The sequence below is a fragment of the Beta vulgaris genome, chromosome 6, assembly GCF_026745355.1.
Source record: "Beta vulgaris subsp. vulgaris cultivar EL10 chromosome 6, EL10.2, whole genome shotgun sequence".
NCBI classification, from domain to species: Eukaryota; Viridiplantae; Streptophyta; class Magnoliopsida; order Caryophyllales; family Amaranthaceae; genus Beta; species Beta vulgaris.
The window spans coordinates 197,355-221,197 of record NC_079207.1 but is presented as its reverse complement, the minus strand read 5'-3'; the positions used below and the strand labels follow the sequence as shown (position 1 = coordinate 221,197).

The 23,843-nt window shown below is 35.6% G+C and overlaps 2 protein-coding genes across 3 annotated transcripts; one reads left to right on the top strand and one right to left on the bottom strand.

The window, feature by feature from the left end:
* Positions 1 to 1,933: 1,933 nt before the first annotated feature.
* Positions 1,934 to 21,223, top strand: LOC104883764 (hypothetical protein). Of its 2 annotated transcripts, XM_010668322.3 has the most exons (8): positions 1,935 to 2,094; positions 2,168 to 2,216; positions 2,324 to 2,461; positions 8,593 to 8,820; positions 12,364 to 12,403; positions 12,493 to 12,590; positions 12,852 to 12,920; positions 20,843 to 21,223. In XM_010668322.3, the coding sequence occupies exons 1-7, from the start codon at positions 2,033 to 2,035 to the stop codon at positions 12,867 to 12,869; spliced, it is 633 nt and encodes a 210-aa protein (XP_010666624.2). In that variant the 5' UTR covers positions 1,935 to 2,032; the 3' UTR covers positions 12,870 to 12,920; positions 20,843 to 21,223. The 2 variants fall into 2 exon arrangements, with proteins under 2 accessions (XP_048502282.1, XP_010666624.2); XM_048646325.1 differs by lacking the exons at positions 12,364 to 12,403; positions 12,852 to 12,920; positions 20,843 to 21,223 and having other exon boundaries at positions 1,934 to 2,094; positions 12,470 to 12,590.
* Positions 16,770 to 17,715, bottom strand: LOC130591707 (uncharacterized). Its single transcript, XM_057395453.1, has 2 exons — positions 17,591 to 17,715; positions 16,770 to 17,430 (listed from the first exon to the last, which is right to left on the bottom strand). Exons 1-2 carry the CDS (start codon positions 17,713 to 17,715, stop codon positions 16,770 to 16,772), a joined length of 786 nt encoding a protein of 261 aa, XP_057251436.1.
* Positions 21,224 to 23,843: the final 2,620 nt, after the last annotated feature.

The following is a 23,843-nucleotide window of genomic DNA, read 5'->3' as shown; positions in this document are numbered from 1 at the left end:
AATAGATCCAATAAAAATATTGTGATAAGTAAAATTATGTTACATTCTATTAATCAGTACAATATTTTGTAGGTATGTCACTCCATCTTTGGTCAAAGTGATAGAACTCGCATATACAATGATACCAATTATACCTAGCATTAATAAAAAATTAGGCTAAGTAATTATATTATTGCATTTAACGTAGAATAATGATACCACTAATATTGTAATAGTTACATACTTATAAGCATGTCTTCAACATCTATAAGGTTGTTAATTTTGCGAAGGCTAATGACTCTTTTGGATGTAGGGAGTCTTTGATTGCTTGCTTTCATTTTTGAACTATAAAATAATTAGGATTTTCTGTTTGACACTCTCCTTAAAAATTAAGGTGATAGATATAGACTATTAGTGGTGATTATATTTGCATAGATCAAATTTTAATGGGTAGATTAAATTATAAATTTACCGAATTTAGGGGATGTTAATTGATGTATTAAAAAAAAATAGCATTTAAAAAATATCCGATTAAAACGGCAATTAAAAATAGCATTAAAAATTTACCAAACTTGACAATGATCATGAAACTAATTAGGCATGATTTGGTGAGATTTGCACGACAATTATATGACAAGTTCAAAGCCCATAACAACCATGTTGCCACTTGTCCATATTGCATACATATAAAAAGTAGTGTTAGGCTATGTTCAGTTCACCTTATTTTTGCTTATTTCAGATCTAATCAGATCAGATTAGATCAAAAAAAATAAGTTCAGATCAGATCAGGTCAGAAAAAATAATAGATCAGATCAGACCAGATCAGATCAGATCAGTTCAGATCATATCATGCTTATATTTAAAAACTCATTATTATTAAATATCTTTCACTACATATTAATAAAAATTATAATAATTGAATATTAATAAAGTACTCATTGAGACGAATCAAACAAGACCCCACATGACTATATTTTTTCTTATATATTGAAAAAAATCTGAAAGATTATCTCTAATTGTGAATAATGTCAAGATTCTAAGTGAGAAAGATAAAAAAATACAAAGGGAGTGTTATTATTTACTAGTACATTTGTTCAAAAGAATTATTATTATTGTTGTTGTACTTATTAATTATTAATATTGGTAATTATTATTAATCTTGTTGTTACCATTATAAATGTCATTGTTATTATTATATTAAGTTATTTTGTTGTTATTAAATAATAGAAAATTAAAAGCCACGTGTTAAGAACATAAGATTGACGCAAAAATAAGAAATATATAAAATATGATATCTCAAATTCATGACAACGAAACTACTAAGTCCTACTAAGCCAATATGATATTTCAAAATAAGCTAAGTGTGAGATACAAATTATAAATTTAGATTCGGTATACCTCTTCCTACCGAATTCCAAATCACTTTAGCTATTTGAAGTTGCACGATATTTATTTATTTTTTGCTCAAGTCATAGTTGTTTGTATATCTTATTTTATTTTATATGGAAAAAAAGAGTTGAGTTTGCCGACTTCTCAAGTGTGAAACTTTTTTTTAAGGGAAAGTGTGAAACATTGTATAAGTGCTCTTATAAAATAATGACTTGAGTTATATAATTATTTTTAGTAATAATAATAATTATGATTATAATTATTATTGTTGTTCTTATAATAATGATAATAATAATTATTATTAATAATAAAAGTTGGTAAAAGTTGTAATAGAAATAAAATGATAATAATAGTAATACTATAAAGAAGATCTTATAATGTATTGCATAATAATGATTTACAAATAATATAAATAGTAATAATATATTTTATAAAAGATAAGATATTGTAAATCAAATCAGATCAGATCAGAAAAAATAAATTTAGATCAGATCAGATCAGAAAAAATAAGTTCAGATCAGAAAACTAAACATACGAGAAGAAACCAGTAGCACTGTTTTTGTCGCCAAAGAAACTAAACAAAATCCTGCCCTTGCTTTCTTTCTTTATTTTTTGTCTGGTAAGTGTGACGCATAACTCGTTTTCCGGGAGTGGAAAGTAGCAAATGGCGACAGAAATCGGCGAAACCCCCTCATCTCCTTCGCAATCGCCTTCGTATCCAGTCAGGTACGAATTTGTTACGACCTTGTTCAAATTCTATAATTTTTTTGATTCCATTTTAATGGCGACCTTCTCGCAGTCAGCTTCGCCACTTCTACCTTGCCGTCGATCGTCCCCAATTCAGAGTGGTCCACATCTCTACACTTTTTAAAACCCTAATTCCAGGTTTTTTCATGATTTTTCCGATCATTTGAATTTCGAAATTTGAGGTTAATACTACATTAGTAATTTGCAGGAGACATTGGTGGATTTGCTGGGAGTAGTAGGACGAAGATCGGGGCTTCCTATGGTAGTTTGCTGTAGTTCTCGTGACGAACTAGATGCTGTCTGCTCTACCGTATCGTCTTTACCTTACATTTCTCTCTCATCCTTGGTAACTCCTTCAATTCCTTGCAATTTTTCTTTTTAAAATGATGCCATGGTTAGAATTTGGAAATCTGAGGTCAATACTTCTATATTTATGGATCAAGTATGGTAGAATTAGGATTGATTTTGATTTGCTGGTTGCGAATGTGATGTTTTGTTGCCTTTTTGAGTTAAGCCTCTTGTTTTGTCTAAAATTATTCGTATATTAGTATTTTCTGGGTAAATGGAAGCATGATCAACAAAGTTTGGAAAGAGCTTGCTGAATCGCAGGCTATGCAGAGGCAAAGGAGTATTTCCTTCGTGCCACTAATATCATTTTTATAAGCGGATTCAAGCTAATAACAATTTGTTCGAGCAGAATAAAATCTCTATTCAGAATTATTTATAATTTTTATATATATCATGAGAGGCATGCCTTCTAGGAAGATTTGCTCAACATGCTGATGTGATTAGTTAATTAGACACTGCCATTTGCAACAAGCCATTCACATGATAAGACGAAGGAGTTACACGTTATTACAGTAGCATCCCAGTCATTATTTAGACACTGCTTGTGCATGCCTCAGCAGATTTAAGAATTATTACTAAGGAATGAAAGATAGTGTGTGGCTTGCTTCGGCAATCCACAGTTGCTTCTGCTCTCAATGCACCGCCTATGAACACGAAATAATTCTTCTGCTCTCTTTCTCGAATGCTTGGGTTACCCAAGAGGACCGCCCAGCAAATAAATTTTGCTTTGGGAGCTGTATTGTATTGACTGCTTGTGTTTTATAACCTTCTGTGGTGTGACAAAGATTCAATCCCATATGGTTTTGGACTTCTAACAATATGCTAATCTGCAACTAGGGGTGTTAACAAGCTAAACTGAGACCAAACCTGGCTCGGTTCGGCTTGAGAAGGGGAAGGAACGAGCTCAGCTCGAGCTAGAAACAAAAAAAAAACAGTCTCGGCTTGAGAAAGTTTGTGAACTATTAGGCTCGAAAAAGCTTGAGAAAATTTCTGTGTATTTCAATGAGCATGCTTTGTGGAATACAGGACTACATCAAAAAATGGAATACAAGACTATAGTAGATGAAATTAACCAAAACAAAATTCGCTAACTCAAAGCATCAAAGGAATTCACCTACATCACTTATATATCAAAGGAGGAAAAAATAAAAGGAAAAAGAAAAATAAAAATAAGAAAGGGAGGATAAAGCAGACACCAGGATGAAGAAACGAAAAAGAAAAACAAAAAAGGCGTAATACATGAGATGACATCAACCAAAACAAAGTTGTTTGCTCGCATGTTGCTGCTTGCCGCCAAGGACCACACTTCTTGGCGGCACTATGACGCTGCAACACACCAGCCTCATAACAGACAACTAATTACTTACAAGAGGAGGGGTAAGAATGGTATTATACCAGGATCTCTCAAATGACAGTTAGTTAATCAGAAGGGCCACTTGGCAGGAGGAGAGAGGACAAGGACAGTAGAGACAGAGGATTATTCCCACTACTACGTGTACTGGGTCTGGGCAATGATTGCTAGGGCAGGATAGTGGATAGAAGGAGGCGTATAAATAGTAGGAAGGAGAGAGAAGTAGGGTATCCAGAAAATTACTTGTTTAGTTTATAGTGTAATGGGAGAGCCTCACCTCTCGAATGTGAGCCTAGTTGTGTAAAAGTGTTGATCTTTGATCCATTTGAATACAACATATCTTTACCTTTTGCCTAATAATTATTCTGTGTTGAGCATTTGAGCTGGTTTACAGCAGACGCACCGGAAGTCTCAGTCCCCAAGTTTGCAAACGGTAGATTAGGAAATTCTTGCCAGCACTACCACGTGTCAATTCTTTCCTAGTGATAAAGTCAAACATAGGAATAAGTGGTAAGGTCAATGTGTCATTTGCTTTAAACACATTGCATCATCCAGTTCATGAATTTGCAAGGAGAACCATATTCTTCTTAAAGTTGATTCAGAGAACTCAAAGAATTTTAAGTTTTCTGAATATCCAATTTAATCATGCACCTAGGTGAATTTGCTTTCATTTTATGCTCTGTAACAAGTTGGAGATTGAGATTATTCCATAAATGTTGAAGTATCTGCATATAAACTTATGCAATCAATTGCAGCAAGTCATCTGTCATCTGTGTTTATGAATGAGGGTATGCTTACCTTAGGCACTAAAATGATAATGCTACAACTAGAAGTATTTAGTTGTCATATATATTCTGGACTAAGAGATACCAATATCAGGCTATTTAGTCTTGATATATTGAGCTTTCAATTCTTCAGCTGAGATAGTCCCCTCTGTATAAATCTGCTTCTGCTCCCTTTCTGGGTTGAATTTTTTGGCCGATCTTCCTAGGAAATGAAAGTATGTTCTCAGCTATTACTTGTTCAATTGTCAGATGTGGCAAGCTCTGGTTGCCACAAATCACTTCTCACATGTGTCGATAGCATCCTTGTGGAATTTTGGGAGAGATTCCATCTTCATTTTCTACATGCTATGGAAGTCTAATTTCCAGTGTACTAATACGTGAACTGGGACATTTACTTTGTATTGGTTTGCATTATTAGGAAAGAATAAATGATTGCTGAAGTTATACGAATATATCCTAAGGCCAACGGCTCAAGTTATGCTAACATGGATGTCCACTATTTCTTATTTGGAAGACCAAGTTGAAACTTTGACTTCCATGTTAAGGTTATGGGGGATGTTCAGCCTACCATGGCTGTACATCATGCCTCCTCATCTCAGTTTTAAAAGTTGTGCTTGTAGGCATGAAGTGCGAGAGGTGATGTCCATGTTGGACTCTGGCCCCGGGTTGTTTTCTCCAGGGTGCCATGCATGGTACCTTTTTCACCTTGTGGTCGTCGAGGGAAATGTGAGAGATGGAGCTGAAGAGACGAGAACGACCTTGCAGACGGAGAAAGAGAGAGAGAGACTGAACAAACATTTTCATAGTACATTCTAATCTAAAATATTCACCTAAACGAGAACACCTAGCATATTTTTCACAAGAAATTCTAGTCCATGATTGTATAACTCGATTACGTACTTATTCAGCGGTGTAATCACCTACCGTAGATCTTCTAGCTGAGGATTGGGACCTTTGCTTTTCTGTTCCTATAGTTGCTCTCATCCTGTTTATGTTGACACCCCTTCCTCTTTACAACCTATGCATGAATAAAAGAGAAAAGATCGGATGTATCGTAATAAATAGTAGTGACCCATTCATTAATTTCAAATATGACGAGGATGTAAGTTCTACAATTTCGTATCTTGAATCCATTTTAACCATGGAGTAAGGAGCAGCTAGATCTGCTCCCTTCCTCTCCTTCACTTCCTTCTACAGTTCTTGATAGTCTAAGCAATAAGCGGACCTAATGCGAGTTATGCGACAAACGTTTTGGCGAAAGTAACGGTGTAGGCCCTTCTCCAAGGACTTAATACATGAAGATATACCATCAAAGAGTTGGAGAATTATGTTCCAATCACTTCATCTCTTTCTTTCTTTCTCTTAGCTCCCTGTTCTTTGTTCTTGTCAACAAATTAACCTTGTGCCAAATGTGTAAGGTGGCTATGTGAGGTAAATCTAATAAGATAAGAATCCGAATGTGCCTTTCACTCTTGCAGGATATAACCTGGATCTGGAGTGGTGTTGTCAACATGGGTACTTGATCCTTCCTACCGAGTTTGGATATCATAGGCATCCACCTTCAGAAGATTTTGGTTATCCCAATGGATGATGTTCTAAATATGGCTTCTTTAGTTGGTTTTTTTTGGGGTTTCCTATTTTTTTCATGCCTATTCTCACCATCCGCTTCAGAGTTGGAGATAGTTGAATATTTGAAGACTTTTTTCAAACGTTTTCCTATGTGGCCATGTCCTTGAAATCAGAATATTCCATGTTTGAGTCTCAGATCCATGCTTGAACCGGATGCTTGTATCGGATTCCGAACATGATGAAATTAGCCTATGGATTTTCCTTGTTTTGAGATCTGGTAAACTAAATATCCTGTTAATTTTTGGATTATATGAAAATGGGCCTGGGAACCCAATAAAGAGGAGGAGAGTTTAGCCCACTTACAAGTTATGAGGTTCCATCCTAAAACCAATTGGTGATAGGAGGAGTAACTCCTACTCTTATAAAGTGGTTCATTCTCTCCTCTTTCTCGGATGTGCGACATTCAAACGTGGGCTTTTAATGGGTTTCAACACTCCCCCTCACTTGTGAGTGTCCTTAGAAATACAGAGGGCAATAATCCTCTTAGGGGCTGGACATCCTATCGAGGTAAATCCTTATCCAGTAGCGATCAAATACCCAATTCAGACGAGACTCGCAACCCACTGATATCATGTTTATTTTTAGATTATATGAAAATGGGTCTGGGTAACCCAATAAAGAGGAGGAGATTTTAGCCCACTTTCAAGTTAGGAGGTTCCATCCTAAAACCAATTGGTGATAGGAGGAGTAACTCCTAATCTTATAAAGTGGTTTATACTCTCCTCTTTCTCCAATGTGGGACACTCACAAGTGGGCGTTCAATGGGTTTCAACATATCCCGTTAAAGCTTGTTGTTTTTCGCTTTGGTGGCGGTAAAAGAGAAGATCACAAATTCCCAATCGATGATTTTTTAAAGAATAAGAAATTTTTTATTATTAGATGTTATTTTAAGGAGGAAAACTCTATCAAATTAACTTATCCTTGTCTCCATGATTCTTCCTTTTCGCTACTTTTCGTGTTTTAATTTAGTTGCCACAAATATTGTTGGCACAAATTTTATTGAAGTGAAAAAGGAGAGGAGTAAGAGTTGGCACAGGGATGTGGGTCCTAACTTGAGTGAAAAAGTTGAATTTTATTTTTATACTAATTAGGGTATGTCTCGATTAAGTTGGGACATCACAAAATGACATTTGTGGCAATTAACCTGGGATAGAGGGAGTACTTATCTATAACATTGTTTAATTTATGTTGTCCAACCTTGTTATGTGGAATGTGTTTGTTCTTGTCACCCAAGATAGAGGAACAAAAATAGGTTGGCTTGCCGAGGTGTAGATAATGATTTCATTAGCAATAGGGTGGGGCACAATGCACTTGGAAACAAAGAAAAACAAATTTTTGAGGGTTAGCTTCGAGCCTTTGCCTCATTAAGGTCCAATGTTGTAATTTTGAGGCTTTTGCATGATTGATTGATGTGAAATTTTGGTTTATGATTGTCACCTGACTTTTCTTAATTTGGTTCATAAATTAGTTTGCGATAGCTTGAGCGCGTGAGCCTTATTTTCCTTTAAGTTGGGTTTTCATCATGGGTGACACTCCCCTGATGTGGTTCTCTTAGCTATAGGGTAGGGCAAGGTTCACCAAGGTTCAATGTTCTAATTTTGAGGTTTTTATATGATTGATTGGTATGATATTTTGGTTTCTGAGTGCTACCTGACTTTTCTTGATTAAATTGCTTTGCGATAGCTTAAGCGTTTGAGCCTTTTTCTCGTTAGTCGATTGTTCCCCCTCAGGGCCGTGACAACGATTTTCGGGGCCCTATGCAATTTTTTAAAATTGGGCCCTTTCTTTTGACTCTCTATATATATATGGAGTACATACAATACTCAGTGTAGATGATGGCTAAAACTAATTTTTCTCCTAGTATTTTTTTTTTTTGAAGGAACAAAATAATCTAGATCAAGAAACAAGAAACAATATAATTAATTAATATTAAAAAAAGAAAAGTGGAAAGAAAAGAAATAAGAATAGAATAGTAATTATTATGGGAAACAGTAGTAATTATTATGGGGAAACATAGTAATTATTCTGGGAAGTTGTGTCTCCATGTCTAGTGTGTGCTTTTACAAAAAATTGTCATTGTGAAGAATTGAACCCCTGACTAGAGGGTTTTATTTAAAAGCACTCACCACTAAACCAAAGCAATTTTGTTTGTCATTGTTTGATGCGTAGTTATAATATACCATATCAGATTTTGGGGCCCCTAACTGGCGGAGGCCCTGCGCGGTCGCCCCGGTCGTGCAGCCCCTCCGCCGGCCCTGTTCCCCCTTTTGTACATGGATGACATGAAGAGTCCACTGTCCAAGTAACATACTTGGAAGATATTAAGTTAATCACTTATGGTTTATCCTATAAAATTCTTGGCAGTATAGTGACCTTGCTGATTCAGATCGTGCACAAATCCTTGAAAGTTTCCACCATGCAACCACCAAGTGGAACCAAAGTGATGTTCAGTCAAGCCATGGGGGTGAAAATGAGGAAGAGGGGCCCAAGTCTCATATGGTAGTTGTAACAGATGCCTGTCTTCCTATTACTCCCAGTGAATCTCCTCTTCCTGCTCGTGTTCTGATAAATTATGAACTGCCAGTTAAAAAGGTGAGTTTTTAATGTTTTATGTTATGGAAATTACAAATTAGAACCAATCTGTTTTTTTTTTGGGGGTTATATTTAGATTTTTATTTGAGTTAACTCCCACATGATCATGTGTGAGTTTCTTGTAGTTCATATATCCATTGACGGTACTTTTCTTGTCGTCTTTCGCAGTTTGAAGTAGGTACCCACTCATTTCTAAAAAGTCTTGAGATTGTAATGATTTTGCACTAGTCCTTAATATCATGAAATTTATTGCTCTGTCAGTAGCTCTCTTTCTGTTCCTTAAACTTTTAAACTGTCAGAGTAAGTGCTAGTCTAGGATATGTGCTGCATTTATTGGTGTTTTTAGCTGACTTAGCTCCTGTAAATTCTGTTTGGACTAGTGTATATAAATAGTGGTGCTGAGACCCGAGGAGCAAAGGATCATGCCTTTCAGGACTCTAGGAGAAGCAATATTTATTTACTGGGGGGCACAATATGTTCCCGAAGATGCATCTCTAGGTGCCTACCGAGGTTGTAGGTTTTTCGGGTCTTTTATGAGAAAACATTTTTGATACTTCTGTTTCTAAATAGGAGACACACACTCTTCTCGAAAATTTGCTTTAACCACTAATATCTTTTTATAATATAACACATACAAATTATAAATTAATGCCATTGGATTCACTGTAAATATACTTTTGTAATAATGAAAGTATATCTTAATTTTTATTAATATGTATTGTTATTTGAGAGTTATTAATGATCAAAGTTTGAATTTGTGTGTGCTTATAAAAAGAAAAGGAGGGAATATATAGTATAAAAATGCATTATTAATTTAATATGGAAACATAGGATGCTTTTTGCGAATTTTCATCAAAGTATTTGATTTCGGTAATTTTTGTTTGGATGACTGTCATTTATAATTATGTAAAGGAAAATTTGTGAAACACTACCAATTAGCTTTCACTTTCTGAAAACAACTACCTCATATATGTTCTTTTAAAAGTACTTTATATCAAGTTTTATACCAAGTATTTGCTAGCACTACCAGATGACGAAATCTGTTAGCTTTTCCCCTCTATAGGACCCACTTCCCCTGTTAGCTTTTCCCCTCTATAGGACCCACTTCCCCTGTTAGTTTTTCCTGTCTATAGGACCCACTTCCCCTGTTCCCTTCATTGAATCCGATCTCAATATTGATTTCACTCTTTATCCTTTCTTTCTTCATTTTACAAAAAATCTGTCTCTCCTTCCTTGTTCAGTTCGGACTCCCTCACCCATTCTAAAAACTCTCACCAAATTGATAAAATTAAGTTAATAAAAGACTTTTAAATTCAAAAATCCCTCACCAAATTGATGAATAATTCATCCCCACTTCACCCCATCTGTGTAATGATTGCGGACAATCCCTCAACTTGAAAACCCTAAATTGTTGGGAATTGGAGAAAATTACAAACCCTAATGCTAAGCTGGTGGAAAGTGAGCCGTAATTACCTAGTACTTGACATGCAAGATGTGTAATTTGAACGTTGCTGGCCTTTGATTTGCTGCTATGAATAGGAGAAGGGGTGAAATTTAGTTCAAGGCTTTGCGAATGGTGAAAAAATGGTGGTTGGAATGAGGAAGGAGAAGGTAGTTGAAGGAATGGGAAAAGTGGGGTCCATGGATGGTATTTGCTTACAAATTCCCTGACTACGTAGTGCTAGTCAAACGAAAACTTGGTAAGAGATAGATGTTTAAAAAAAAAAAATATTAGTTGTTTTCAAAAAGAGGAAAGTAATAGGTAATAGGTACTGTTTCGACAAATTTTCCTTATGTAAACGTGTTCCTCACTTTGCTTAGACTAAAACTTTCACTTCTTGCTTCCTGCCTGATGTCTGGGCTTCTGGACCCATATAACCTCACCTTGCCTGTAGCCTATTATAGTGAACCTATCAATCTTATGGTGAAGTCATGCCAAAAGAAACTCTGTAAGAGAAGAAACCCATGCTTTATAGCATTAGTTTTCTTTTGACAATGCAAGTTTATCACAGTCCTAGATGGACTGCGAGAAATTTTTCTAGGTAGTACAAATTGCATTCCGGATCAAACCAAGCCTTGAGCTTTTGACGTATTTGTGGGGTTGCACGCATGCAGTGCCAGCTATAAAGCATATGAATGATGCAAGAGGGCTCAAGACTTTAGCCAACCTTACTAGCTTTTAGTTTGATATAACTATTATTGAAATTTGAATTTGTCAGGAGCCTGATTTGGGCAAAATTGCGGCAAGATCTATTATTAATGACAAATATGTGTAGCTATGTTACTCGGACTTGACAAATTTTGCCAAATACCGGCACGGGTACAAAATCCGTGTCAGATTTGACAACTTTCACTCGGACATTGCGACGCTAAACCCTAGATGCTCAAATCCTAGAGTTCGAATGTGAAAAGGAGGAGAGAAGAAGAAGAGGATAACTGACCTTGACAAGATGACTGGAGCTTCGAATTCGCCGGTTTTATCTCTATCTTTCTTCACTTCTCTTCCTCTCTCTCTTCGATCTTTGTCTCTTCACCTTCTCATCTTTTCTTTTTCTTTTGTCCTTAATGAGTCCACGTGACTTCTTTTCTTTTCTTTTTCTTTTTATTTTCCCTTCTCTCCTTTCCTTCATCTGTTGTGCTTTCCTTTTCTAAATCATTTTTGTTCTTCTTAGCCTATGGCTAGGTTGTTGTTCTTTCAAAACAAATACCTTAATTTTATAAGTATATTATCAATAGACAATTATAAAATCTAAATTCGCGGATTAATTATTAAATTTCTTATAAAATACTAATTACGCATACCCGTACCCGTGTCCAAATTTTGGACAAAGTCTCCTGTGTCCTGATTTTTTGGAAGTGCCATACCAGACAGCCGGATCCATACCCATACCCGACACTCCTAGCCGGGTCCAGGTAATATAAATGTGTAATATAAGGAGAAATCTCTTACACGATGATGATGTTGATATAAATAGCTGACGCGAGTTTCGAAAATGATGAATCTATTTTTTTTAAACTGAAGACCATTTTGGTGATCAGTGAAGCAAACTCTTTTAGACCATATTCTTGATTGATGCTTTACTCTGGTTTCTAAGCTGCTTCGCTGGGTAAACGGTGAACCTCCTGAGTCCCGTCATTGGCATGAGGCTCTTAAATCTTTGCTCTAGCAACTCCATATCTATGACCTTTTGATTCCTGGATTAAGTTGAGATGTATATTTATGCGCTATATCCTTTACTCTCACTTAATTATTTTGACCCTCTTCAAATCATTTAAGTCCTTGCACATAGCTAATGTTCTTTATGTCCTAACCACCGTTGTAGTTTGAGCTTAGTGATGGATTTGGTTAGTTCCATGATCATGTCATCTTTTTTTTGTTAATCTCCATCTGTTTCTAGCGTTTTTTTAAGTTTGTATAGTGTTATATTTTAGTCACGTGACAACAGCAACTGCCTTCTAATATAGTGAGGGTGGCGCATGCGATGTAGCTTCTTTTCATTTTTCTAGGCAAGTAATTTGTTTTAGCTCAATTTTTGATTGCAGGAAATATATATGAGGCGGATGGCTGCTTGTTTAGCTTCAGGTGCTTCTAGTGTAGCTATATGTAACTGTCACATACAACTTACAAGACGCCATATCTTACATTTAGGTGTATCATGTAATCATCTGCAGATGGGATTGTCATCAACATGGTTGTCGGGGGTGAAGTAGTGACTCTTAAGAGCATTGAAGAAGGCAGTAATCTTATCATTGCCGAGATGCCCATACAAGTTAGTTCATTTTCCTCTCCTTTTTCTTGAAAGAAATCGCGAGTCAAGATTATGTTGATGTTTTGTATGACGATTATTTTCTTGAAGCTGCAGTTTTAGTTTTTATTTTTTTCATTACTATATTATAGTTTGACTGATACGGGTTGTATACTCGTATTGATACAATTATAGTTTGACTGATTTTGTTATTGGATATGATACAAATTTGTGCGCGCTCTTTCATCTCATGGATGCTATAATAACTTAGTTGTTTCCTGCCAGGTGTCTGAGATTTTGTGACATAATTCAGGTTATCTTTTTGGTCTTTGGAGGATGTTGCAGAGATTTCAGGTGCTTTTACTCTCTTCAATGTGCAAACTGCAAAGTCTTTACAACTTCTGTGTGTGCAATGTGCATTAAGTTGTGTTCTCATCATCACATCTCAAGAACTTGTTACTCATTCATATGTTATTTCATAATACTTGATATAAAATATCTTTGATACCGTATAATTTTGAAATTCACGTTGAGACGTATGTAACAAAATCCTAGACTATATACAGTCAAAGTTAAGTCAGACCAAGAGAATTAGAGACCAGAAAGAATTGGTCCATATACGAGAGATTGACACCAGACGAAACCAAAAAGATTCAAATCAGACCAAGTCCGACCTTAGTAAGTTCAGTCCAGGTCACCTTATTATAGATGAAAGAACACAACCTAAATGTAGGCTAAATAACCTAGTGTTCGTAGTTGACTAGCAAGTACAACTTCAGATAGGTTGGCTGCTAAACTTTATGCCAAAGTTACCAATTCATCGTACAATCTTCAAATGAAATTCAGCTTTTGTTCTCTTCTAACTCTTAGGGTGTTTGTATTTGTACTCTATATAACTGGGTTCAATTTTGGATATTGGGAAACTGTCTTTTCATCTGGTGACCTCCCCTTTGATTTTCCTTGTATTGCTCGTTAAGAATGAACTCCTCATTTTGTGAGCATGTGTTTTGGCTGCCATGTGCAAGCAGGTAATTCCTACGCTTTGTTTTGGGTTTGGATTTTCTGTACTTTGTTAAAAGTGCCTGCTGGAAGGGGTGGGACATTAATTATGTAAATTTAGCGGCACATTTTCTGATTCGGGATTCCCTTGTCCTTTCACACACTGCCTATTCTGCATCATATTCCAACCATATTATATAATGAACTTCGCAGTTTGCCTCATGTCCTTGGCATTTGTCATCTTTGCCATTGTCTTCAGCTGGTGCCTATAATGAACAAGATGTGTTAATCACTTCTGCATCTCCCTCATATCGTCAACCGCTCCACTGTTAGACTCTTTGTTGCCTTCTATTCATTAGCAAAACCTCAGATATGTTTTATACTTGGCTTATCATTTACAATTTGGTTATTCTTAGGTCGTAAAGCTTAATGGGGGCTCTTTTCTGGTGTTTTCTTTCCTTTGGAAAAGGTTTATACTATAGCTGGTGGATAATTCCCAGTGTGGTGGATCTTCCTTTCTACTGCTATTTTCAATAGGACCAAGATTGTCCATTGATTTACTTAATCAACACTGTGTTCTAACTCTTTCTTAGACAATATCGAATTGAATCACCATTTTTTCATAGAGATTTCTTTCCCCCAAGTTGCATGAAGATAAAATAGACGAATAGTTATTCGATGAAACTAATTTGAACATTTCCTGTCGGAATAAGCATCTAGATCCAATCACTCAAATTATTTGGGTGTCAATTTTTAAGCTCTATTTTGAGAAAGCTTATGATAGGTTTTGCTGGAAGTTTTTGGTAAATTGATGAAGAAGAAGGGCACTTGGGTCGCTTGCTTCTCATGGGAAGCCTAGCAGGTAGATGAGGCTACTTGTGGTTTGAGATTGGGAGATCATCTTTCTTTTATTTCTTTGAAAAAATTAGTTGAGAATCTTATATTCCAAATGATTAAAGCGCTTAAAATGAGCAAAAGACATAAAGTGAGTCAAAAAAAGAAATGGTTTTCAAGGTTCTCACGATAAGGATGGTTCATATATGAACCTAAATATATATACTTCTTCCGTTCCACTAATTATTAGATACCCTATTGACACATTTATTAAGAAAGCCATGTGAATAGGAGAGAGATAGAGAGAAAATATATATTAAAAAGGATATATTGCGATTAATATGAAATTCCAAAATAAAGGAAACGTTGCACTTAAAAAAGAAAGGAGAAAGCATATGTACATATATATATATATATATATTATATAATAGGTCCCAATCCGATAATCATTTGAAATCGAAAAGACGAAAATGATCTGACCCAAGATACCCGATAGCGAATATGAGCTGACTTGAAGTCAACTCAAATCCGAACTAACTCGTTTCCCATATTGGGTCCGATTAATCGGACCGAAGTGACCCGACTCAGCTTGGCCTGATTCAGTAGTCCAAAGCAACCTATTTCAACCCAAACCAAGAAATTCCGACCTTACCCACTGGCCACTAGGCAAATTAACCTGTTTCCAGAAGATCTGACCTAGAAGGCTAGAACTAATTCGAGTGTTCTAACGGACACCTCTGCGGCTCTATCCATTTGGTAAATACCTTGGAAGTGTTGCTGAGCTATGAATCTATGATCATGTGACTTTTCTTGTGCTTGTACGGGAAATACTATTATTATTGACATATAGCGTCTATATTGCTACCTCTAGTTTTTGTTAGTTTACCCGTATTCATTTTTTTTTTTTTTGAGGGGAACCCCAAGAGGGAGATCATATTATATCATTCATAGCCAAAGACATAACATCAACCGGAATATCATCCACCCAAACACGTTTGCCAATCTCCCAAGGTTGGAGATGAGCCAACATATGAGCAACATTATTACCGGAACGTTTCACAAAAGACCAAACAACAAAATCAAAACAAACAACCAAATCTAAAATGTCATCTATAATTAAATGAAACTCACTAGATCCCCTCTACCCTTTCTTAAAGCTTGTATCGCTAGAAGGCTATCACTCTCCACCTCCAAGTGACGGTAGCCTAACTCCTTCGCCAGTTTGAGACCATGATAAATCGCCTTTGCTTCCGCTACACGCGGCTCCCAAGCGACCTCGAATTGAAACGCACCAGCAGCTAGTACATCACCCTTCTCGTCACGGAACACCGCACCTAACCCGCACCCACCAACCTCAATTTGGCCCGCATCAATATTGAGCTTCACGGTGCCAGCGCTGGGCTTGGCCCATTCAGTTGCGTGGGGGGCAGCAGCAGCTCCTCCCTTGTGGCGAGTTTGGCTAATTTCCAAGGCTTCTTTACATATCTTCTTTGCATATTGCCATGTGGCCATAGGATAGCCCCCTCACCTTCCATTAACATCTTGCATCTAGCCCCCCAAATTGCCCAAGATAGAGTCACCAACTCGCACATCGCCTCCCCTTCCGACTTTTCGAAAGAACCTTCCCACCAGTCACCCACATACCTGCCCACGTCTCGCTCCCTAATGTCGAAATCACTAAGTCTCCAAACCTCCTGTGCGAAAGAGCAGTAGTATAGTGCATGAACTACAGATTCATCGCCTTGCCACACACGCTACAAATCTTTTCCCTGCTGGAACACGACGGTTCAGAGCTAAGTTTGTGGGGAGGGCGTTTGAGAGAGCCCTCCACGCAAAAATTTTAACCCGGGCGGCAGCATTGCAAACTCCATATTTTCTTCCAAACCATCGAAGGAGACGAAGTAGAGGCTCCAATAGCTTGTTCCGAGTCCCCCCAAATAGCTTTGTATGCAGATCTCACCGAATACACTCCATCCTTTTCAAGGTCCAACACATAACATCCTCCGGAAGACGGGAACTTATAGGGATACTCATTACTCGTTCCACCTCAAAAGGTAGAAAAAGTTGTGATAATAAACTTCTATTCCAATTCTTATAAATAGGATGAATTAAATCCCCACCATAGTATTAGGATTCGAATTCCCTCGCGGAGAAATAATTTTGCGAGACTGCGTACCTGGAATCCATTCATCATGCCAAACTCGGATTTTTTCACCATCACCAACCCTCCACCTAACTCCTCTTCTCAACACCCACCTCGCTTCCCAAATACCACGCCAAGTATAACTCGGATTCGACCCCACCTCAGCATCCACAAAAGAGGAATGGGGATAATACTTCGCCTTTAGAACTTGTTCAATCAAACTCCCCTTACGAGTCGCAAGACGCCATGCCTGTTTTCCCAATAGAGCCCAGTTGAACAGTTTCATATCTCGGAATCCCAAACCACCTTCCCTTTTGATTTACATAGTTTCTTCCAAGCAACCCAGTGGATCTTCCTTTCACCAGTTTTTTGCCCCACCAGAATTGAGCTATCAAAGATCGTATCTCATCACAAAAAGAAGAGGGAAACTTAAACACACTCATCGCGTAGGTAGGAAGAGATTGGGCCACTGCCTTTATCATAACCTCCCTACCAGCTTTTGAAAGAATCATCCCCTTACACCCTTGAAGCTTTTTCCATAATTTTTCTTTGACACCTTTTGTAATGACTTTTTTCGAACGGCCAACTGTAGTAGGTAAGCCAAGGTATCTATCATGCACCTCAACCACTCTAACACCCAATTTCTGCTCAATTTCACCCCTCCTTGAATCTCTTACGCCCTTGCTAAACGAAAGAGTTGTTTTATCAAAATTTACCTTTTGACCCGAGGATAACTCATACACCCGTAGGGCTTCCTGAATAGCCTCTGCATCATGAATGGTAGCTCTAGAGAAAATCACACAATCATCAGCAAACAGTAAATGATTAACAGAAGGAGCGGTGGGGGCCACCTTGATACCTCTCAGAGAATTATTCTCCTCCGCTTTCCTAAGCAAATGGGAGAAACTTCAGCACACAAGATGAACAAATATGGCGATAGGGGGTCCCCTTGTCTGAGACCTCTGTTAGGAGAGAATTCCTCGAAGGTCGACCATTAATAAGAACTGAGAAGGTCACAGAACGGACACAATCCATAACCCTGTTGCACCAGTCAACCGCAAAACCATATTTTTTCAGCACCTCATCCAAAAAATCCCATTTAATACGATCATATGCTTTAGACATATCCAGTTTCAGAGCTATATGCCCCTCTACATGTTGCGAATTTTTCATATGATGAAACAACTCAAAAGCCACTAGAATGTTATCTTTGACACCAATTTTTCAGCACCCGTATTCATTTTTGAGGTATCTTTTATTAGTTTACTCATTTCTTTTTTTTTATTTTTGGAATGAGATCACTAACTTTCTATCACACATATATTTAACTTTAACATAAAATTATAGTTTTTCTTTCCTTTTATGTCTTACAACATTGTTTCTCCTAAAACTTCGTGCAAAAGAAACATGTAAATTATTTAAGACCGGAGAGAGTATTACGCTGTTTACGCAAACAACCGTTTCTGTTATCTTAAAGTTCTTTGAGGCTGAAAACTTGAAAGAGGCTGAAACACTTTATATTGATGAAATAGGAAGCATGTCTTTTAATTGTTTGGCCTTTGCCCATTTTTAGTGTAAGAATAGCGAGTATATAAATAATTCGAAGACTTGGTCCTAATTGCTCCTAGCTTATAGGCTTACAGCTATACAGTAGCGTCATTTGCTGTTCGGCTGCCTGCTTTTGTGGACGTGCATGCTATTCATGTCTAGATGTGTGTTGGCATAAATTGTTAGCTAAGTGGGGCACACAAACAATTAGAGTTATTAGACCTTTAAGTATTACTTTTAGTCTATTCTTTTGCCAACGTGGATTATATATTAGAAATCCTCCACAATTACTCGGTCAAAGGATGAAAAATAAGGGATAGGAACATTTGACTTTGTTAAGTTTTGACAAATTGCTTTCTACTAAGTATTCTTGTACTTCCGTTATGATCCATTCCTTCCTAGGAATAAAAAAACGCTGATTTTTACGTGTATCATTGTATGTGTATAAAATATAGCTGACTAAGTATATAATATACAAAGTAAATGAGTACTTCTATAGTTTTATGTGTTAAGTATTTGACGTAGTTTATAATACTGTCAGACAAATAAGTAATTTATTGGATCTACACTGTAGTGCAGCTTTTTATATGTGTTTAAGCATTATATTTTTGGATTAGAGCGGGCTGCTAGGATCAAACTAGACACTTCACACGATAGGAACCATTACTTTGATTGTTAATACTTGTTGAGATTCCGACAAGAAATTTAACATTAAGGTCATTTCTAAGGCGGCAAGTTTCAATTGGTTTAATATGTACTTATCTAGTTATCAGGACATGATGGTTGTCCATGCAAGCAACGTTCTTTAGTAGAATGAATCTTGCTATCTTTCTCTTTCTTGACAGGGTATATGATGTAACTAAACAGCTTGTTTGGTAGTTGGTTATAAATGGTGGTAATGAGAATGAATTTGTGTGTAAATTTGTGAAGAATATCATCGTCCATTCCCATTATAATGCTAATTTATCCTAAAGTGTACTTTTTTTCTAGAATTTTCATTCCCATCCAATATGACCTTGTAGGTGGTAATGAGTGTTAATGAAAATTGTTTCTCCTTGAAAACAAAAACACAAGTAAAGGAGCGAGATTGCTTGCCCATAAAGAAAATATGCATCCCCATGGAGATTTTAAGGGTGCTTCCCTAATAACATTACATTTTAAATTCATTCCCATTACTACAATTTATTAACAACTATCAAACGGACCGAAAATGTGAGCAAGCAGACATTGAGGAGTGGTCCCCCCCCCCTTCAAGTGTATTTCAATTAGGGTTTTTGCAAACGATCAGTTTCCGAAATATTAAAATGCTAACATTTCTGAAAGATGAATATTTGTAATCAGTGGCTTTCTTTTAGGCTTCAAGAAAGTCATATGAGGGCTATGGGGCTAGTATGCAGAGTTGGATGTTACTTTTTTTTTTTCTGAAGGGAGTTGGATGTTACTTTTGATGAAGCAACCAAAGAAAAATTGGACCTTGCGCTGCATTTAATGTGTGAACTTGAAATGCACTAACTCTATGTCTTTTTGTTTTTGATTCAAAAGCTGTCAAAACAGTTGTGGCTGCATGGTACTCCCTCTGTTTTTTTTATCTTTCTCACTTTCTATTTACACATCTTCCAATGCACATCTTTGAACTTCAATATCTTTCATCATATAATAATAAAAATTATAACGATTGAATATTAATAATGTACTAATTGAGAGGAATCAAATTTAATCTAAGTATGAATAGTGTCAAGATTCTAAGTGAGAACGATAAAAAAAACAGAGGGAGTAGTTCACTATTTTGTGAATTGAAACGTGTTAGATAGCTGAGATGCAAATTTAATCTAAGCTTATATTCCTTCCGTTTCAAAATATTAGGCACGCAAGATGTTCGAGGTCGAGCTTTGACCGTTAATTGCTTTTAATATATGTTGATAGAAATTTTTAACAAATACTGTAAGTATCTTTAAAGACGAATCCAATGATATAGTTTTTATAATTTTTATTAATCATATTATGAGAGATATTTGTGGTTAAAGTAAATTTTCGTAAAGCGTGTATATTTTGAAATGGAGGAAGTATATGACACGTCTATTGAGTCTGACTAGTATAGTGATAATTTATCAAAGAACAACTCTGGTTATGACATGATTACACAACCGAGAGCAATTTACGTACGAAACTATCTTATCTTTGAGACTTTGTGTTATTGTAATGATATCGTGGGGGACGGTGTATAATGCAATGTCCTTACTGTCTCCTGAAAACAGAATAACTCAAAATGTATATAAGAGTTGCTATATATATGGTAGGTATATTGTTGTTTTAGTTATTAAGTTTATTAGCTATATTATTCTTTTTTGAATGTGTTTTTTGCCTTTAATGGTGAACTTGGACTCTGATATCTCTTGAAATGAAGTATATTGAGAAAATCTAGAAGTAGAAAAGAGTAATATTATGAAACTACTTTTCAATATAAATCTCACATTATAAAGTTTCAAGTGAAAGTTAGATCTCGAAAAACAATGATGAAAATTTTTTTAGAAACACGATGAGCATGAATTCAGATACATGCCATTTCTTTCTGCTAGAAAAGTATGCATCTTTGTTCCCCGTAATTGGTTGGGGTAGAATATGATTCCTTATTATGAATGCATTACGCGGAATATATTGATTCGATCATTAACAGATGATCCATCCTTAGTGCGTTAAAATGATCAAGATGTGTTTCTTTTCAGCTTACTGGAGTTGTGTATTCCTTTTGCAGGTGTATTCTGTGATCCCCAGCAGAAAGCAAGGAGCAGATCAATCAAGCATGTAAAGGGGCAAAATGCTGTATTTCAGTTGTTTATTGTGCTCACCTCTCCTTGAACGCCTGAGTTGACCGAGCTTGTTCCTAATACTCTTATAATTGTTCAGCAAACAGGTTAGCAATTAATTTAGTAAGCTTTTGAGTAATTATGAAAGACATTTCCTGTAATCAACGTGTTGCACACTCTTCAGGGGAGAGAGAAAGAGAGACAGAGAAAATAGTATATTGTATGAGTTTACTATTCTAATCACTTAAATTAGTGCTATCTATGTATACGTATAGTCTATAGATTAATAAAATTTGCATTTTGGCGGCTGGTCGTCTAGTTTCCTGTAATCTAACAGGCACCTGCAGAAAACAACTACTCCAGATAACTATGGCTTGAGTATCTAGAATTTTTATATCAATTCAGTGTTGTGGATAAATAATTATAGACACCAATATGTCATTGGTGACGAAACTGACTATTGCTTCAATTACAGCCATGTTATTATTCTAGTATTTGTTTAGCAGACAGCATGCATGTTGAGTCATTGCCATCAAGGACTATTGGGTCTAATAGTATGGCTTTTTATCTTTCACATGGGAGATCAAAGTTTAAATTTTGGTGGAAGAAATAATTTCAATATTATTGGGGAGGGGGAGGGGAAGGGGAAGGAGGGGTTGGGACTTGTTGGGCATCTAGATGAGTGGGGCCTTGTACGAGGGCAGCCCAAAGGAAATTCATCTTACCACGAGTTTTCGCAAATTGACAGATCCTAGTATTGCAATCTTGTTCTCAATTAAGACCAGTTAAAATGACAAGATGTTCCTTACGAACACAAGCTATTACAAAGAACAAGTTTGCCAAAGTTGCTAAAACCCCATTATTGGATGCCATTTGCGTATGATTTGTTTGTCGTCTTGTGCATCAAAAGTAAAGAAACATTACAAGATGAATCACTGATGTGTAAAATCGACCAAAGCAAAAGATATTGTGAATAATATTTCAGCTAATGCTCCAAAAGTTTTATATATACCTCTTTCTGTAGTAGCTATTGTTCCTCCGTTTTTTGATAGTTGCAATGCTTAGACTTTTTAATCTGTTAACACATAATCTTGACAATTCATATATTTAATAAAAGTATCTATGAGTTAACATAGTAAGAAGCTATTATTTTGTAAATTTACTTTGAGGCAATATCTAATAGAAATTGTTCTAGTTTTAGTTTGGAAATTTTTTGTTAAAGTTAAAATAGTCTAAAGGCAAAGCATTACAACTACTCCATCCGCCTCAAAATATAGTTCCCTTTCTATTTTAGGTGTTCCGAAATATAATTCTCGTTTTTGTATTTACTTTCACATTTTTTCCTAATTTGTCTAGAAAAATCGTGTCCCCATCATTTATTTGCTTCTTGAATTTTGTTTTCTTGCTTTGTTTATTCAACCCAAGTATTACAATTAATGCTCTTTCACCAATTATTCTCCATTCTCTCTCCTAAAATCATATTTTTCCATACAACATTTATTTAAATAAACAAAAAATCTTTACAACACCTCTCATATTCTACTTACCTTAATTTCAGTGAAAAAATAGAAATGAAAACTAAATTTTGAAACGGATTGTAATAAATAGCATAGGTAGTGCAAAGTTTTCTATTCATGATGTATGCAATACATGCATATTTAGAAGATCCTCATCTAATATTAAATGTGTCTTATGAGTTATGATGCCTCTATTCTTTTTTCCTTGGGATGATATTATACACAGAGTGAATTATTGGTGAACCTGGCGCGAAAAAATAATGGGGTGTTTGTCAATTAGAGTTTTGGAGTAAAAAGAGAGGTTTGGATCACTTTTAGAGTTTTGACTAGTCAAAAACTCTAAAAGGGGTGTTTGGTAAAAGAGAGTATTATGAGCTTTTTCTTTATTTTCAGAGTATTATGTTTAATGACTTTTTTGCCTCTAATAATAATACTACACATATGTACTAGACAAACAAATGACAATAAACTTTTAGTAATCAGTTAATTTTTACCAAACACATTTATGAAAAAAAGTTGTCAAATCAACAGTCAAATCTGCTGAACAAAAAGTTAAAACTCTAATAGCAAACTCTAAACTCTAACAACTAAACTCTAAACTCTATGTGCCAAACATGGCCAATATATTAGTCGAAGCACCTTTTCTTTTTACTTGAATTGTTGTCATTCCACTTGGGATCTTGTTAGCATTTAACTTCGTTCAATGACGGATCTTGAAAGTTTTGCTATTGGGGGGCCGATTAATTATTTTGGACCTTTAGTTAATATCTATGTTACAGGGACACGAGTACAAGTCTCTTATATGGGTACGAATTCGAGTATCCGATACGATAAATCTAAAAATTACAGATATGAAGACGTCGTCCCAAGATTGGACATGGGTACAAGGATACGACTTTTTCTTTATAAATATATAATATTTATTTAATTTTTAAAATAATGTTCACTTTTGCAATAATACGGAATAGAAAAGCCAAAAGTATAACTTTAAATAGCATAAAATAAAACATTTGTCAATAAATTTAGATACTGATAGAAAAAATTAATAGCAAATAATGAAATGAAAGAATAGTAACTTCCTCTCAAGAAAAGAAAGAAAAAAGAAAGAAACTCACTAAAAAAAAAGAAAAAGGTTAGCAGAATCTCTATTCTATATGGGAAGAGGGAATAGGATACCAAAATATTAGAAACTCCATTTTACCCTCATAACATCTCTATTATAACTACTTCCTTTAATGAAAAAATAAAAAAGAAAACTACTTAATTAATTTAAAAAATAAAAGAATATTACAAAAAGAAAACCATCAAGAATTCAAATATTCCTAATTTATTAGAAAAAATTAATAATTAATTTAATATTTTTCATCTCCTAAAAAAATAATTTTGTACGTATGTTCGCATAGTAACATTAACGTGATTATGGATAGGACTA

Coding starts and splice junctions, on each gene's coding strand:
- LOC130591707 (XM_057395453.1), bottom strand. CDS start 17,715: ATGAAAAATTCGCAACATGTAGAGGGGCATATAGCTCTGAAACTGGAT. Junction 17,431..17,590: donor TATGGTTTTGCGGTTGACTG/GTGCAACAGGGT, acceptor CCATTTGCTTAG/GAAAGCGGAGGAGAATAATT.
- LOC104883764 (XM_010668322.3), top strand. CDS start 2,033: ATGGCGACAGAAATCGGCGAAACCCCCTCATCTCCTTCGCAATCGCCT. Junction 2,095..2,167: donor TCGCCTTCGTATCCAGTCAG/GTACGAATTTGT, acceptor ACCTTCTCGCAG/TCAGCTTCGCCACTTCTACC. Junction 2,462..8,592: donor ACATTTCTCTCTCATCCTTG/GTAACTCCTTCA, acceptor AATTCTTGGCAG/TATAGTGACCTTGCTGATTC.